Raw genomic sequence first — 15,066 nt, 5'->3', positions numbered from 1 at the left:
GTCATTCACTGAGGTTGATAATGAGCACAGTGTGGGTTTTGCTGATGTCTTCGGGGCTACACACGGATCTCCCTCATGATGGATGCCCCGCCCGCAGTCTCTGGGCAGCTGCGTCCACCAAAGGAAAACAGGCCATTTGTCTCAATCAGGAGCCCTGCCTCACACAGCACCTACGCAGCAGTTGGGAGGTCCTGCTGTCCATCCCTTTGCCAGGCAGGAAACCTTGATGGCTTCCTCCGTGCCTCCCTTAGTTACTGAGCATTGAATGAGTGAAGTTCCCCATTCCAGAACACTGCTGTGCCTTAACACAGAACCAGGGGAAGAGCGATGGAGCTGAGGCGCGTTGTAGACATCAGCCTCTCAACTTTGGCAGTGTTCACGTGGTGGGGGGAAGGAGCCGGGTTGTGCTTTGTAGGATATTTAACATTCCCAAAGCTGAGACAAGCAGAAAGCTGTCTACAGATGCTGATAATCATCCTAGATATCTAGCCACCCCGTCGACCCGAGAGAAAAGCAACAGTGGAATGGAAGATAGTGTAGGTAAAATGAGTCTCCCTGTGTCCGTCTGAGGACCCAGGGGAAGGCAAGCTCTTCTCCCACTGTCAGGGGTACAAACTGAGCAGCTGGTACCTGGACCATGCAATGACCTACACAGATGGGTACGTGTTCAGGTTGGCTACAGAAGTCTACCATTACACAGTGTTTTGGCTTATCTCCCTCCCCTAAACTGTGGCCCTGCAAATCACTGACCGTCCACTCTCTTGCTTGGCATTTCCCATGGAATATTCCAAGTCTCCTCTCTACTGCTCCAATCTCTCTTGTGTAGCTTTTTGACAGAAAGGTTTGGGAACCCCAGGCGCTGTCAGTAGGGCTTGGTTGCTCTTATTCATAATGACTCCAGCCATCCCCAAAGCCAAGAGCTGCATGCCAGTTCTCCCAGGACAGCCACATCGGGCAGTGGTGACAAAACCAGCTAGAGCCATAGAGCTCTCGAGAGCAGCCAAACTCATGTCTTAAAGTTGTGAGGACAAGATCTTAATGCAAAGATTCTTCCCAATCTCCACGACAAAGGAAAACAAATGTACTTAATTCTGAAATTTGGAATCATTTCCCAAGACCAGAGTGGGCAAGTACTGTACACATGAAAACCCAGCATTCCTACCCAACAGGACAGCACCTGCCACCAAGTCATTTGTTTGGAAAACACAAGACGTCCTTCCTTACAAATGATGCATTAGATGCGTTATGCAATGGTGATTCCAATTTGCACTTCTGAATTGCATTCTCATTTACACACTACATTATGGCATTCAATCTATAAAATAGCTTTGTGAAATATTCAGAGATTTTCATTCCTGTGCTCAAAGAAGAACCTGAAGTTGGCAGGAATACAGGATACTCAACGCACGCAAGACCATTGGTCCATGCTACTTTTCCTGGGGAAATGCCTTCCACTCCCCTAGGTTACCATAAGGACCCTATGGGACAGTAGTCCTGGCTCCATGCTACCGTGGAAAAATGTCCTCATTACTGTTGACTCAGTGCCTCCCTCCTTTCTTCCTCTGAGGAGCCTTCATCCAAGAACTTTATCCAAATCACTGATAAAACTAAGGAGCAAAGTAGGGGGCGGGGGAGCTATGACCACAGCCCTGCAGGTCTCGCCTAACCCACCTTCCCCGGGGACCTCACACACTGGTCAGCACTTGGTGCTTGGGTACCCAGATACCAAACCATGTGGCGGCATCTCTCCACACCCTGCTAGAGGCATGGGACTTCCAAGGGGGTGAGCTCTAGAAGGGAGGAGGGTGGACCTGAGGCTGGGACCTGGATAGTGTGAAACCCCTCAGAGAAGATGGGGAGAAAAGATCTCCATGAGGAACTCCCCTCCCCTCTGGCCTCTGTTGTTTCTCTACCATTTGAGTGAACTTGGAGGAGGCGGGGAGGAGGCATAGGAGGTGAGGAAAGCAGCCAGCTAGCTGCAGAACTAGAATGAGGAGGAGAGGGACACGGGGAAGGAAGGGGGGGGGGGGCTGAGTCTCAGGCTGGTTGTGGAAGTGCATGCTTCCTGACAAGCTAGGGTAGAAAAACTTAATTGGCTTTGTTTAAAGTCAACCCTTGCAGTACAACTCTTGACCCGATCCAGCTCCTAGATCAGGGCGGCCCAATCATGATCTGTAAACAGTCCTCTGGGAAACACTGCCCTAACACCTGCTGCCCCAGAGGCCATGCTTCCCGTGGCCGACACTTCTGTCTGTTTCCTGTGTGTTGGGCAGAGATGTTTGTTTTTCAGGCAGACTGTAAGCTGCAGTTGTGGCGGGACCAAGCTCCTCACTTGTTTTCTGTGATTTAAATTTTAACAAATACATCCCTTGAAACAGCAGCCATAGTGAGAAATACACCCTTTGGGTTGGATTTGCCATAGGAGATGGGCCAGGTCTGAAGATAGACCCAGCCGGGAAATCACCTGTGGGTGGGTCTGAGGCCCAGGGTGACTCCACACTGAAGGCCTGACATTCTGATAGACATCAAGCACAAAAGAGGACAAAGAAGAGCTCTATTTTTTTCCAATATGGGCAGCTTGAAGGCCAGAACTCACACAAACAGGCATGTCTGCTCCAAACTACATCCACTCTGTCATCTCAGCCCACTCTGGATTCTGGTAGTGGGAGCTCAGTTCTCCCCAGCCCCACCCATCTCTACACGCATCCCTGGAGAAGGAGACTGGACCTCTCCCAGCACTGGGCAGGTTCTGGGAAGGGACTCACCTTGCCAGTGGTGTTTGTAGTCACACATGCGGGACAAAGCGATCATCATGGCACAGTACAAGGGCAAGATGGCGGCACAGAGCCTCCAACTCTTCCCCCGTCCACTCTCAGTGAAGCAGTGGAGCTTGCCCGCCAAGTAGAACGTCGTGAAACCAAGGCCTGAAAAGGCAACTGCCAAAGAGAAACAACAGGTGTTAGTCTAGCAGGTGCTGAGTGGAAGGGCCTCAGGGTGTCCTGAACATCTTGTCTGCCATCTTTATTTGCCAAAGCCATGATGGTACCAGGAACTATTGAGATAGTCTACGCACCTTTTAGAACCACACTGGAGTATCTTTCATCTGTGGGAATAACCTTTCAGGCTTGCACACGATCAAAGCCTATTCTAGTTCATTCATTCATTCACTCAACAAGTTTGATGGGTATCAACTAAGTAAACAGGCAGGCACGATGCCAAGTGCGTCAGACCTGTCTCTTTTCTCAAAGGACTCCAGGTCTGAAGGGCATGGTCATGCCAGTAGAGAATTCTAACCTAAAGTACTGCATTCTATACTAGCACTAAAGGTGGAGCTACTTAGATCTCAAGGGAAAGAATAAGGCAGGGGTCTGGAATACATCCCAGGGGTCTAGAATACATCCCAGATTTTTGGTACATAGTGGTGGCCTTTGTCAACCATGATTGTATTGGCAAATGCCTTGGAGGAGTTGGCTTGATGGGAAAGCCAATCATGACAAACGTATGTTCTCTCCTAGGAGAGATTCTTTTTTAGAATCACAACAACCCATGGTGGTGCCAAATCCATAGCTGAAAGTGTAGCAGAGGTAATCTCTGAGCTTCTCAGTCACATCAACATGGATGGGATGGAAGGACACCTGTTCAGTGAAATAAGCCAGGCCCAGAAAGGCAAATACGACATGTTCTCACTCGTGCATGTATGTGTAAGCTCACAATCTGATCTCATAGAAGAGAGATGAGTAGTGATCACCAGAGGCTAGGAAGAGCAGCATGGAGGAGGAAAGACACAGAACTTGGTTAACATGTACCAAAATACAGTGATATAGAAGGAATTCGTTCTAATTTTCTATGACACAGTAGGATAATTGGAGTCTAAAGCAAGTCATTATATATTTCAAAACAACCAGAAGAGTCCATGAGATTCTTATCTCCAATTAACCAGCTGTGGAGCTGTGGACAGCCAAAGGATCCTCACACAGAGATGATATGTGAGAAAATGGAAAGGCTAATTATCCCTACTTGATCCTAATGCTGTATGCAAGTGTCAGTGATCACACTACCCCATAAATAGGTGCAAATATTGTATCCATTAAAGAAAAGGAACTAATTCTGATAAAAGGATAAGTTGGGAGTTGAGTGAGGGTTAAGATCGGTCTCTGAAGGCAATGAACAATGGCACTCGGTCCTGACTACACAGGAAGTTATTTTTAATACCTGGAAAACTTAAAAAAAAACTACTGGCAGCTAGCTTCCATTGCCAGACGTAAGTCTATCATGTTCTGGAGTGGTCCCTGGATTAGTGTGGCTCCCACATGGTATGTCTGCACATGTGCATGAATTTGTGGGCGTGTCCATACACGCGTGAGGATCTGAGCTGGCCAGGGGGTTATAATGGCAGCCTTGACTGGTCTTGGAGGGTTTGTGTGGAAGCAGGTGCCACAGCTCATCTTCTCTGGATGCCAGTGACACCAACAACTTTAAGAGACGGCCTGGAGCTGGAGCGTCACCTTGAGTACCGTGCAGGACATTGTCGCTAATGGAGACTGTCAGTCCTACCCCAGATCTAGCTACTGAGTCAGAATCTCCATGTCACAGTGGAGCGAAGCCCTGCGCTGAAGCACATTCATCCTCTCTATAAGCAATCGCCCAGGGTCTAGCTCAAGGAAATAGCATCGACTATCGCACGGGGGAGGGGGAGTTTGGTGACAGTCCACTCAAAGTATTTATAATCATAAAAACGATTGATCCAGGACATAGATAAGCTGACTATAACATTTCTATTAGACAGTAAAACATCACAAAAACCAAGATTATACAGCCATATAGACAATACTTAAAAAACAAATAAATGAAAAGAGCAAAATTTGATTCTAGGTTCAAGACAACCATGGTTAAACTAACTAAAAGTAAGTAAATGGAGGCTTTGCAAATTATAGCTGAAAATAGTGTATCTCCTTAAAAAGGATCTTGGTTTTAAGCATACGCTTATACCAAAGAACTTTGGTAACCAAATGTGGGGTATCGCCTCCCCCGCAACCTTTTAAAAAAGAGAATATTTAGCCAGATTTGTCCCAGGTATAAAAATGAAGCCTAGCCAGGCACTGGTGGCTCATGCTTGTAATCCTAGCTACTCAGGAAGGCTGAGATCTGAGGCTCGCAGTTCAAAGCCAGCCTGGGCAAGAAAGCCTGTGAGACTCTTACCTCCAATTAATCACCTAAAAACCAGAAATGACTCAAAGTGGTAGAGTGCTAGCCTTGAGCACAAAAGCTCAGGGACAGCGCCCAGGCCCTGGGTTCAAGAACCATGACCAACAAAAAGACAGACAGACAGACAGACAGACAGACAGACAGAAAGAGAGAAAGAAAGAAAGAAAGAAAGAAAGAAAGAGAGAGAGAGAGAGAGAGAGAGAGAGAGAGAGAGAGAGGGAGGGAGGGAGGGAGAAGAAGGGAGGGAAGAAGGAAGGAAGGAAACACACAGGCATAGGAACAATGGATACACTGAAACTTTTCTGAAAACTGATCAGAACTCAAACAGTAAAGCAATGCCAGCATCCACTAGACATGGTGCTAAGACTATGTTACACATTGCACTGCCCAGGCCCGTTCTGGATGGTTTGCCAGAATGGACAGGGATTAAGTGTTCTGAAGGAGCTCTGTTTGGCCACCATCCTAGGAAGTGCAAGAGCTTCTTCATTCCCATCCAAATGCACTGTGCTTTGTGCCGTCTCTTCATTTACATTCTTCCATGGGGTACCTCCCATAGGGAGGAAGGGTGTGTGGCTGGCACCCATGGCTCCTGGCCCCATTCTGAGCTCCTCCAGGAGGAATAAGGGACTTTATTCAAATCGAACGGCTTCGCAAGTCTATCCACCTAATTATCCTGAGTATGGCTTTTTTGGGTTATGGAGAAAAGTCTTCACAACTGGACTCCGAGGAGAGGCCAAATTGGCACCTCAGGAAAACAAACAAGAGTTTTAAAAGGTCAACCAAGTCAAAAGTGCTGGCGGTTCGTGCCTGTGCCTGTAATCCTAGCTACTCAAGAGGCTGGGATCTGAGAATCCTGGCAGGAAGCCAGGGCAGGCAGACAAACCAGAGACCCTTATCTCCAGTTAAGCCCGGGAGAACAGGCCAAAATGGAGGTGCGACTCAAGTGGTAAAGTGCCAACCTTACACAAAAGAGGTCTAGCAAGAGCCAAAGCCCCTGAATCTAAGCTCCAGTACGTACACACACACACACACACCAAATGAAAACTCAGTGAACACAGAATGGATGGTGAGCAGAAATCTGTATGCATCCCCATAAAAATGACTTGGAGACTTTAAGACAGTTGAGTCATCTACTGGAGAAAGGAGTCTCACCTGCACCCTGGGCGCTGTCAGAAGATGAAGGAGCCAAGGGGCTGACAGCCTCCACCTGACCCCACCTGACCTCATTGCCCTAGGAGCTCTCATGTGACTCCCTCTGACACCATGCCTCCCTCTTGGAAGTGCGGGTAAAATATCTTCTCCTCCTCATGACAGAAGGCAGTGCCCACCACAGCCTCTCCACGCTATGCAGACTCTGCTCACTGCAAGCTGGGGGGAAAGGGGAGTCATAGGCTCTTGTTGTTGCTGTTTAAGTGCTGGTACTGGGGCTTGTATTCACAGCTCTTCATTTTTGCTTGGCTTTTTTTGTTATTGTTGTTCAAGGCTGGCACTCTACTATTTAAGCCATACCTCCACTTCTAGCTTTTTGCTGGTTAACTAGAGCCTCACAGACCTTTTGTTTTTCCCCCAGGCTGGCTTTGGACCACAATCCTCACATTGCAACTTCCTGAGTAGCTAGGATTACAGTCATGTGCCACCAGGGCCTGGCTTTTCACAGGCATTGACAGCAGGGCGTGACAGCCTACAGCTTGCGGGCATCCAGCAGCCCCAGCCTTCTTCAACATGTGCCAGCAGACCACTGCACAGTTAAATCCCTGCTGTGTACCTGACTTCCCTCGGTGACAGGATGAAGCTCCAATTTCATGCTAAACCTTACGCTTGCCACTTTCTCCCCAATACTTATACAGTTGTTGAACTGACATAATGTTCTTTGACAAAGGGCTTCTGAAGCAATTTCTTTTGGCCTGAGAGGCATGTTTGAGCTATGAGGAGTTCTGGTCCTTTGCGCTTCTGCTTTTGCAATGATAACTCTACCGAGCCATACTGACTGAACAGGATTCCTTCTGTAAGGCAGCAGGACGCCCATGCCCATGAACCACCCTGCCTCGAGATTCTGGAACCCCAGACACCAAGACTCAGATCCAAATTCATCTGAGAGCACAAGACAGGAAGGTCAATGATGTTTTCAACTCACCATACAGCACTGTATTCTCTTCTTGAAGAACACACACAGTTGAGTTCTGTGGCGATTGTGAAGCCTTTTATTCTAGCCTGGATCAAGTTAGATGATGTTTATTTCAAGTGAGAATCCATCTTCCCTTTTTTTAGTATATTAAAAAAAATCTGGCTGGGAATGTGGCTTAGTGGTAGAGCACTTGCCTAGCACGCATGAAGTCCTGGGTTCGATTCCTCAGTACCACATAAACAGAAAAAGATGGAAGTGGCGCAGTGGCTCAAGTGGTAGAGTGCTAGTTTTGAAGCTCAAAGACAGTGCCCAGGCCCTGAGTTCAAGCCCAAGGACTGGCAAACAAAAAATAAATCTTTATTAAACAGAAGGGCTATAGTTACATAAATCAGGCAAAAGAATTTTCAATAATGTTACCATTTCCCTGATTCTCTCCCAGTTTTCCCCTTGCATACCACCCCCAAGTTGCATAGTTCATGTTCTTCCCTTTAAATGCAAGCCTAACTTTTAGCTCAATTAAGAACCAAATTGAGCCAGACATGGGTGGCTCAAGCCTGCAATCCTAGCTACTCAGGAGGCCGAGAGATGACGATCATGGCTCAAAGTCAGCCCAGATAGAGAAGTTCATGAGGCTCTTATCCCCATATTAATCAACAAAAAATCAGAAATAGAGGTATGGCAGAAGTGGTAGAATGCCAGCCTTGAGTGAAAAAGCTAAGCAAGAGTGTGAGGTCCTGAGTTCAATCCAATAACAGCATCCAAAAAGAATCAGAAGCAAGACAGCCCTTTGCCCATTTGAGAAGATGGAGATTATAACACATGGGATAAATGTATCCATATTTTTTTTAACATTGCTAATAACAGAAGAGGAGCAGAAAACTTTTAAGAATCTGCCTCTACTTGGTAGTGAACTTGTTCATGGATGTTCCAGTGTTGTGTGAATGTACACACATCCCTTCAGCATGCGTGGAAAGGAAGCACACACAGGGACAGGCAGAAGAATCGCATGCCCCTCACTTTCAGAGCCATCAGCTTGAAGTAGCTGGCGGGAAATAGATGTGGATCTGTGTGTGAATAGCAAATGTGCTCTCAGCTACGAAGAAGATGTAAAGTGATGGCTTCCCTCTGTTTCTGGAAGTCCAGATGCTCACGTGCTCTTATGGAAGACAGGAGATGAGCAGAGCATCAGAATCAATGGAACTGGTCCAGGAGGTGATGCAGGGTGCATCACATCAACAGAGCTATCAGCCTCCCTGATGACAACACACACCGTCACTAAATCTTCCCCCTGAACACCCAGCTGAATGAGCACGATGATTCTCCCTTGCAAAGAAAGATCTGCTTACTTCTAGGTGTGATGACTTTTAAACCAAGTAGCAAATCTTGACTTTTTTCTTTCTGTATGTGCATGTATTATCCCGTGTGTGTGTGTGTGTGTGTGTGTGTGTGTGTGTGTGTGTGTGTGTGTGTGTGTGTGTGTGTGTGTGTGTGTGTGTGTGTGTGTGCTGGAGCTCTACCACTTAAGCACTTCTGGCTTTTTGGTAGTTAACTGGATATGAGTCTTTTCTATCTGAGTTGGTTTTGAATCATGATCCTATCAAATCTCAGCCTCCTGAGTAGCCAGGATTGCAGGTATGAGCACCCAGTAATCTTTGACTTTGATGATTACAAAATATGAGAAATTTGGCAAGAAATATCTTTTTTTTTTTTAAAAAAAAAAAAAAAAAGGAGTTAACAGGCACTGGTGGCTCACGTCAATAATCCCAGCTACTCAGGAAGCTGAGATCTGAGCATTGCAGTTTGAAGCTAGCCCAGGCAGATTAGCCCTGATTATTATCTCAATTAACCACTGAAAAAAACAGAAATGGAACTGTGGCTTAAAGTGGTAGAGAACTAGCCTTGAGCAGAAGAGCTCAGGAACAGTGGCCAGGCCTTGAGTTCAAGCCCCACAACCACCAGAAAAAAAAAAAAAAAGAAAAAAAGAGAGTTAATAATCAGGAAGACAGACCCTGCTTTTCCTGTTGTATTTTTTATTTCTGCCAATTATAGTAAATTTTCTAGACAAAGATGACTATTCTTTAGACAGAATTGTGCTTTGTTGAGCCAATATATGTATGTATGTATGGTATGATACTAGCTCACTGAGCTAGTATCTCTTCTCCAAGAGGGAGAAGGACTGCAGAAAATAGGTGAACAACTCACTGGTGAAGAGCATTTCACAGTGGATGCAAATACAGCTCCACAAGACCTCCAAGGCCATGGGCGTGGGAAGCAAGCCTGCTGGAAAATGAGGACCGGGTTCTCAACCTGGCTCCGTCACTGACAGCATAAAGCAAGCTGCTTCTGCCCACTAGGATTTAGTTTCCACTCTAAAATGAGAGGCTGAGGCAGATGGAGGTACCACGGCGTGTCCACGGAGGGTAGGTGGACAGTGAACACAAGTACACTGTTGGATATGAGAGTTAATGCTCCTACTACAGAACAGCCATTTGGTCTTTCTACTACTAAGCCAGGCTTACTGATCAAGAAATACATCACTTCTGGAAAGAACTCAATGGTTCATTTGTGAAGAATTATCCCTCATGATTGAGGGATAATTGGGAGTGGAGAGGACTACACTGCGGACAATCCACTTACCTAAAGACGTTGTTCTGCCTCTCCTCCAGCTAGGACCACCATGTGAACACGCAGGCCCTGTATTCCTGCCAGTGTGGGTATCTGTCTCAGGGCACTTGCCAAGATGATGGCAAGTCTCAGAGGACAGGGCCAGGCAGCCAGGAGGCCGTGTCTGTGCCAGGTGACCCATGGCTGAGGGTGTCTCCTGGAGTCCCAGAAGCAATGTAATGATCAACTTGAGTGTGCCAGTGCTCCCAAACCCTTTAACGCGTCTGGTTCCTCAATTTGTGGTTTCTGTCCCTAGTGCCTCCACTCATGGTGTCAGCCTAACATCCTCGTTCTCTTCTTTTTCAGGAAAAACCATATTCATTAATATCCTAAATTACTGCCTTATGTTTTCATTTTTTTAAAGCAGAACAAAAGATGGTCCTAACTCTACATGAAAGTGGTCTTTATTCTAATTATCCTTTAGGCCACCAAACACAGTGTAAGGAGAGACCGTTACGAATGCTTCATGAAATTAGCAACAGAAGGCCGGTAGCATGTGATAAAGCTGCCCAACCAGTTAAGTTTCAAGGGGAAACTTTTGCTGTAAATTGCAAAATAGATTCAACAGTGATTTATTCTTTAAATCTCACTTTCACTCTGTTAGTGAAGGTTAGGGTCTGATAGAGAAGATAAAAATTCTGCCTTTTCTGGAATAAAGGGAATTCTCAAAATCCTTGACATTTTGTGAATTTCACAGCAATAATTCCTTCAATATTTCTTCTAAGGACCAGAGTTGAGTGGAGAGTTGAATACGAGTTGGGTGAGAGAAGGGCTGGGCCATGGCGATTCATAACCATCTGCTCCTCCATTCATCTCTCAACACCTATTTATTAAAAGGCATCTCTAAGCCAGGCAGTTGGCTGGACTTGAGTAAAAGGAAGATGCATAGAGTTCAGTTCCTTCCCTGTTTTATCGAAGGAAAGTAACCTGGAATAACATAAGACGCTTCCTGGAAGCAGCAGGATTGGAGTTTGGACAACAGAAGTGGGCTCATGGTAACCTCAACTCCTGGAACCCAGCAGTAAAATTCAGCCTGGTAGAGCTGCCTGGGACTGCAGGCACAGTCAGCTGCCAACAGTCTCTTGCAGAATTTACTTACTCTGCCCCCAGAGACTAGATTTGCTAAGAGCTGATGTGGTATTGAGATGGGAAAGCCTTTGGCTAGGACAGAGGAGATGAGGTGGGCCCATAATACCCTGGGAAAAGCAGGCTGAGTCTAGGGCTTTTGCCACTTGACTGTCCCATCCAAAGGGATGGAGAGAGCATCCTGGCCCATAGGCCAGGCAGCCAGGCAGACCTGGAGGATCCAACTAAGGAGATGTAAAATGAAGGAGGACCCCCTCTACCCTCCACCCACCTATGGGAAATGTCCCATAACATGGAGGGGCAGTGGGGAGTGGGGGGATGTGAGGATACATCTTGGTGCCAGAGCTTCTTTCCTGTGTGGACTTGGACAACGAGTGTAGTTTCTGAAACTCAACCCAAATCTCATCGTTCATCTAAAGCCGATGTCAGGTGTGAGAAGAGCAGATTGAACTTTGTAGAGTCTCAGTTTATGTCTCCAAAGAAGATTTTGCTCTGGAAACTTATCAGCTCAGAGACAATGCACCAAGAATGCAACAGAAGACCAAGTTGTGGGAAGAAACTGGACTTTGGAAGGAGGAGGCCATCCTTTTGTCTACCACTGGAGCTGCCCATCCTGGGAACAGCCAATAACAAGAAGTCTCAGCAGAAGACATTTTTTTTCTGGTACCTGGATTTGAATTCAAGTTCTCACAATACCTTGGCTTGCTTGTTCATTGCTGGCAATCTTACCACCTGAGCCACATCTCCAGCCCAGTTTCTTGCCAGTTAAGTGGAAAAGGAGTCTTATAGACGTTTATGCCTTGGATGGCTTTGAATTGGCCTCAGATCTCAGCCTCCTGAGTAGCTAGGATTATAGGTTTGAACCACTGGCACCCAGTTAAGAAGAATGAAAGATTTTTAAATGGCAGGAGCCGTGTTGTTTCCGTCCCTCTATGATATGCTTGCAGAAATATGCTTATCGGGAATTGCAAATTCTCTTTCTGCCCTGGAGAAAACTGTATACAGCAAGCAGTCACAAACACAGGAAGCAGGCTGAACCCCGAGCAAAGTACCCTGATCCACAGAGGGTCTCAGTCCTCAAACCAGCCCCTCTCGTGGTCAGCTTTAATACCCCCCCATGTTCTGAAATATAAATGTAAGAATACAAACACAAACAACCCTTCAAAAGGAAGAAATTACTTTCTCCATAATGCTCTGAGGGCAACTGATAAGCACCCGGACAGGATTCCAATACAGATAATATTTTAATGAAAAAGAAAAGAAGATATTATTTTTCCTCCATAGGCCTCTGCATAGCATAAATCTGGTGATAAGACCTGGAAGAGTAACATGAACATTTGAGGAACATCCAAAAAGGCAGTGGCCATTGACCTGCCAAGATGTTCGCCTCATTTCCTCTACTCGGGGTGCCTTGGCTGCAGGGGAAGGTCTTGGGGTCTTGCTTGCTCTCTTCTAAAGAACCCTCATTCCTCCTGTCTGTTATGAGATCAAGTAGCATCAGCCATATGATTTATCAGGGGGAAAACAACCCTTCAAATCCCACCACTCACAGCCTTCGTCAGAGCTCAGAAAGTGGATTGGAAGGGGTTTTGTATGCGAACTATCTGCCCCCACTGGGGTGTCTGACCCACAGCCAATGTCTATACTGGGTGTTGGTCATGCTGCCAGGCCCCATCAAATCCTCTTTGAAGTATTACACAGTGCAAAGGGGAAGAAAGGAAGCCTGATATTATCGTCCTGAGTCAGGCTACGTGATTGTTTCAGTTACTGAAGAAACTACAGCCCATGTTCATACCAGGGCTGTGGATTTCTTGGTCTAGAGGCCCATTGTAAATTGGGTTGGGGGAAGCAAATATGTCTCATTTTCATCTCTGTGACCTTCAGATACTACTAATTGATCAAAGGACTTTATCCAGAAAGCCAGTTTTGGGCTTAGTGTCTAAGCAGTTGCTCTGCCCCAGGCAGCAAATTAAAAGCTACTCGCTGGCTTTTCTTAAGTCATTTAATCCAAGTTAAAGTTGTCACAAAAACAGACCTCTTGAGGAGTTGAAGGACTTGGTTCTAAATCAGTGGGGTGTCTCCCACAACGGTTTCTGTTCACCAAGTGGGAAATGGACATTGGACCCACCAACTCTCAGGAGACTTACAATTGCAAAAGCACTTTGTGAGCAGACAAGCAACATACAGAGGCAAGATGTTATTAGTAAAGCTGAGGAAATGGATCTCTAGAAACAGTGAATGTAGCATCAAAGCTGGGCTTGTCTACTTCTAAGCTACTTCAGTCCTTCCTTCCCAACACAGTAACACTGCACAGCTCCTAGACCTGTGCTTCTGTTTACAAAAGCGTAGAAGACTTAACTCCTGTTTACAACCATTAAATGTTGGCTCAAATAGGAAAGGAAACAAAAGCACGGAAACATAGATCATATTTTAGGCAGAAAGGAGAAAGGCTGAGATAGGCGAAGGGATGGGAAGCAAAAATGCTGGTGTGTATTTACATGGTAAGTTAATACAAACGTCACATTATTCCAAAATTCTCAGCTGCGCATAGGTTGGTGACTTTGTCGAGGAAGAAAAATCGGGCCAGAATTAAAACATCAGACAACACTAACTATAAGGTATAATGCAATGAGCAAAGAGGAAGAGAGAATTCATGAAAGCAGGATTCCCCCGAACAAAAAGAGACAAAGATCTTCAGGTACAAAGAGAAGCAGTAAGCATGGTTGAGCAGAGCCAGCTGGTGGACACCTAAGACCTGGAGCTCCGGCTCTGGTGTCTCACAGGGCACAGGAGGGAAGAGAGTCTCAGCCCCGTCCAAGATGGAGAACATAGCCAAGCCCACACAGTCTGCTGGAGAAGTATGAACAGAGGCCTGCCCTGCGGAGACACACAGCAGACACTGGCTGCCTCCGTCTCCACCCTGTGTGGAAAGGTCTCATAATTATGAGCCAACTGTCACAGCTCTGCTGTCTGATGTGGGCTTCTCATGTGGTTTCCAGATACCTCTAAGTGGAAAATTAATTTTGAGTGGCCCCAAGGCTGATCACTATCTAGCAACTAGAAAAATCTTGTCTAAAGAAAGCTGGGCATCAAAGACTCATGCCCGTCATCCTAGATACTCAAGAGGCTAAGATCTGAGGATTGCGGTTCAAAGCCCATCCAGGCAGAAAAGCATATGAGACTCTTATTAAATAACCACCAGAAAACTGGAGGTGGCACTGTGGCTCAAAGTGGTAGAGTGCTAGCCTTGAGTGAAAAACCTCAGGGATAGCATCCAGGCCCTGAGTTCAAGCCTTACAATCAACAAAAGAGAGAGAGAGAGAGAGAGAGAGAGAGAGAGAGAGAGAGAGAGAGAGAGAGAGAGAGAGAGAGAGAGAGAGAAGAGGGAGGGAGGGAGGGAGGGGGAGAGGGAGAGGGAGAAGGAGAGGGAGAGGGAGAGTGCAAGAGAAAGAAATTCAACTTTAATCCAGTCATCAAAATACTCCTCAAGAAGAAAATTCTAGGGAAAGTTGAAAACTCAGAAGAAGAAACCCTAAACACAACAATTTCAGAGCAACATGACTGACAATCGACTCATGACCACCTCAGGTAGGGTAACTAACAGACACAGAATAGAAAATAACTTCAAAAAACTAAAGAGAAGTTTGAAGATGAGGATAGGGAAAGCAGGATAAAGGAACAATGAGGAAGATATTTTCAAAACCAAATAGAGTTTCTGTAATTGGAAAATGAAATCAATTAAATAGCATAGGAAGGAAAGCTGAGTAGAAAAAAAAAATGTATGTTGGAAAACAGCCTTATTTGCTCTGGTTATTTTTGAGATCATGCTGGGACCAGCCAGGATCATGATCCTCCTATTTATACTTGCTGTTGTGGCTGGGATGATAGATGCATGCCTCCAAGAAGCTTGGATTACAGGTGTAAGCCATTGTGTCTAGCTTTCCTACTTAGAATTTCCTGTTAACTAATCACCTCTTTTAAATCAG

General features: G+C 46.0%; 1 protein-coding gene across 1 annotated transcript in view; it reads right to left on the bottom strand.

Annotated features, from left to right (window-relative positions):
* Nucleotides 1-15,066, bottom strand: part of Plpp4 (phospholipid phosphatase 4) — a 104,472-nt gene that overhangs the window by 9,685 nt on the left and 79,721 nt on the right. The window contains exon 6 of the mRNA XM_042701378.1: nucleotides 2,766-2,936. Coding sequence (XP_042557312.1) covers nucleotides 2,766-2,936 — 171 coding nt within the window. The remainder of the gene's footprint in view (nucleotides 1-2,765; nucleotides 2,937-15,066) is intronic.

The sequence above is a fragment of the Dipodomys spectabilis genome, unplaced genomic scaffold (genome assembly GCF_019054845.1).
Source record: "Dipodomys spectabilis isolate Male_0828 unplaced genomic scaffold, ASM1905484v1 ptg000289l, whole genome shotgun sequence".
NCBI classification, from domain to species: Eukaryota; Metazoa; Chordata; class Mammalia; order Rodentia; family Heteromyidae; genus Dipodomys; species Dipodomys spectabilis.
The sequence above is the reverse complement of the archived record's forward strand: the minus strand, read 5'-3'. Positions and strand labels throughout refer to the sequence as shown.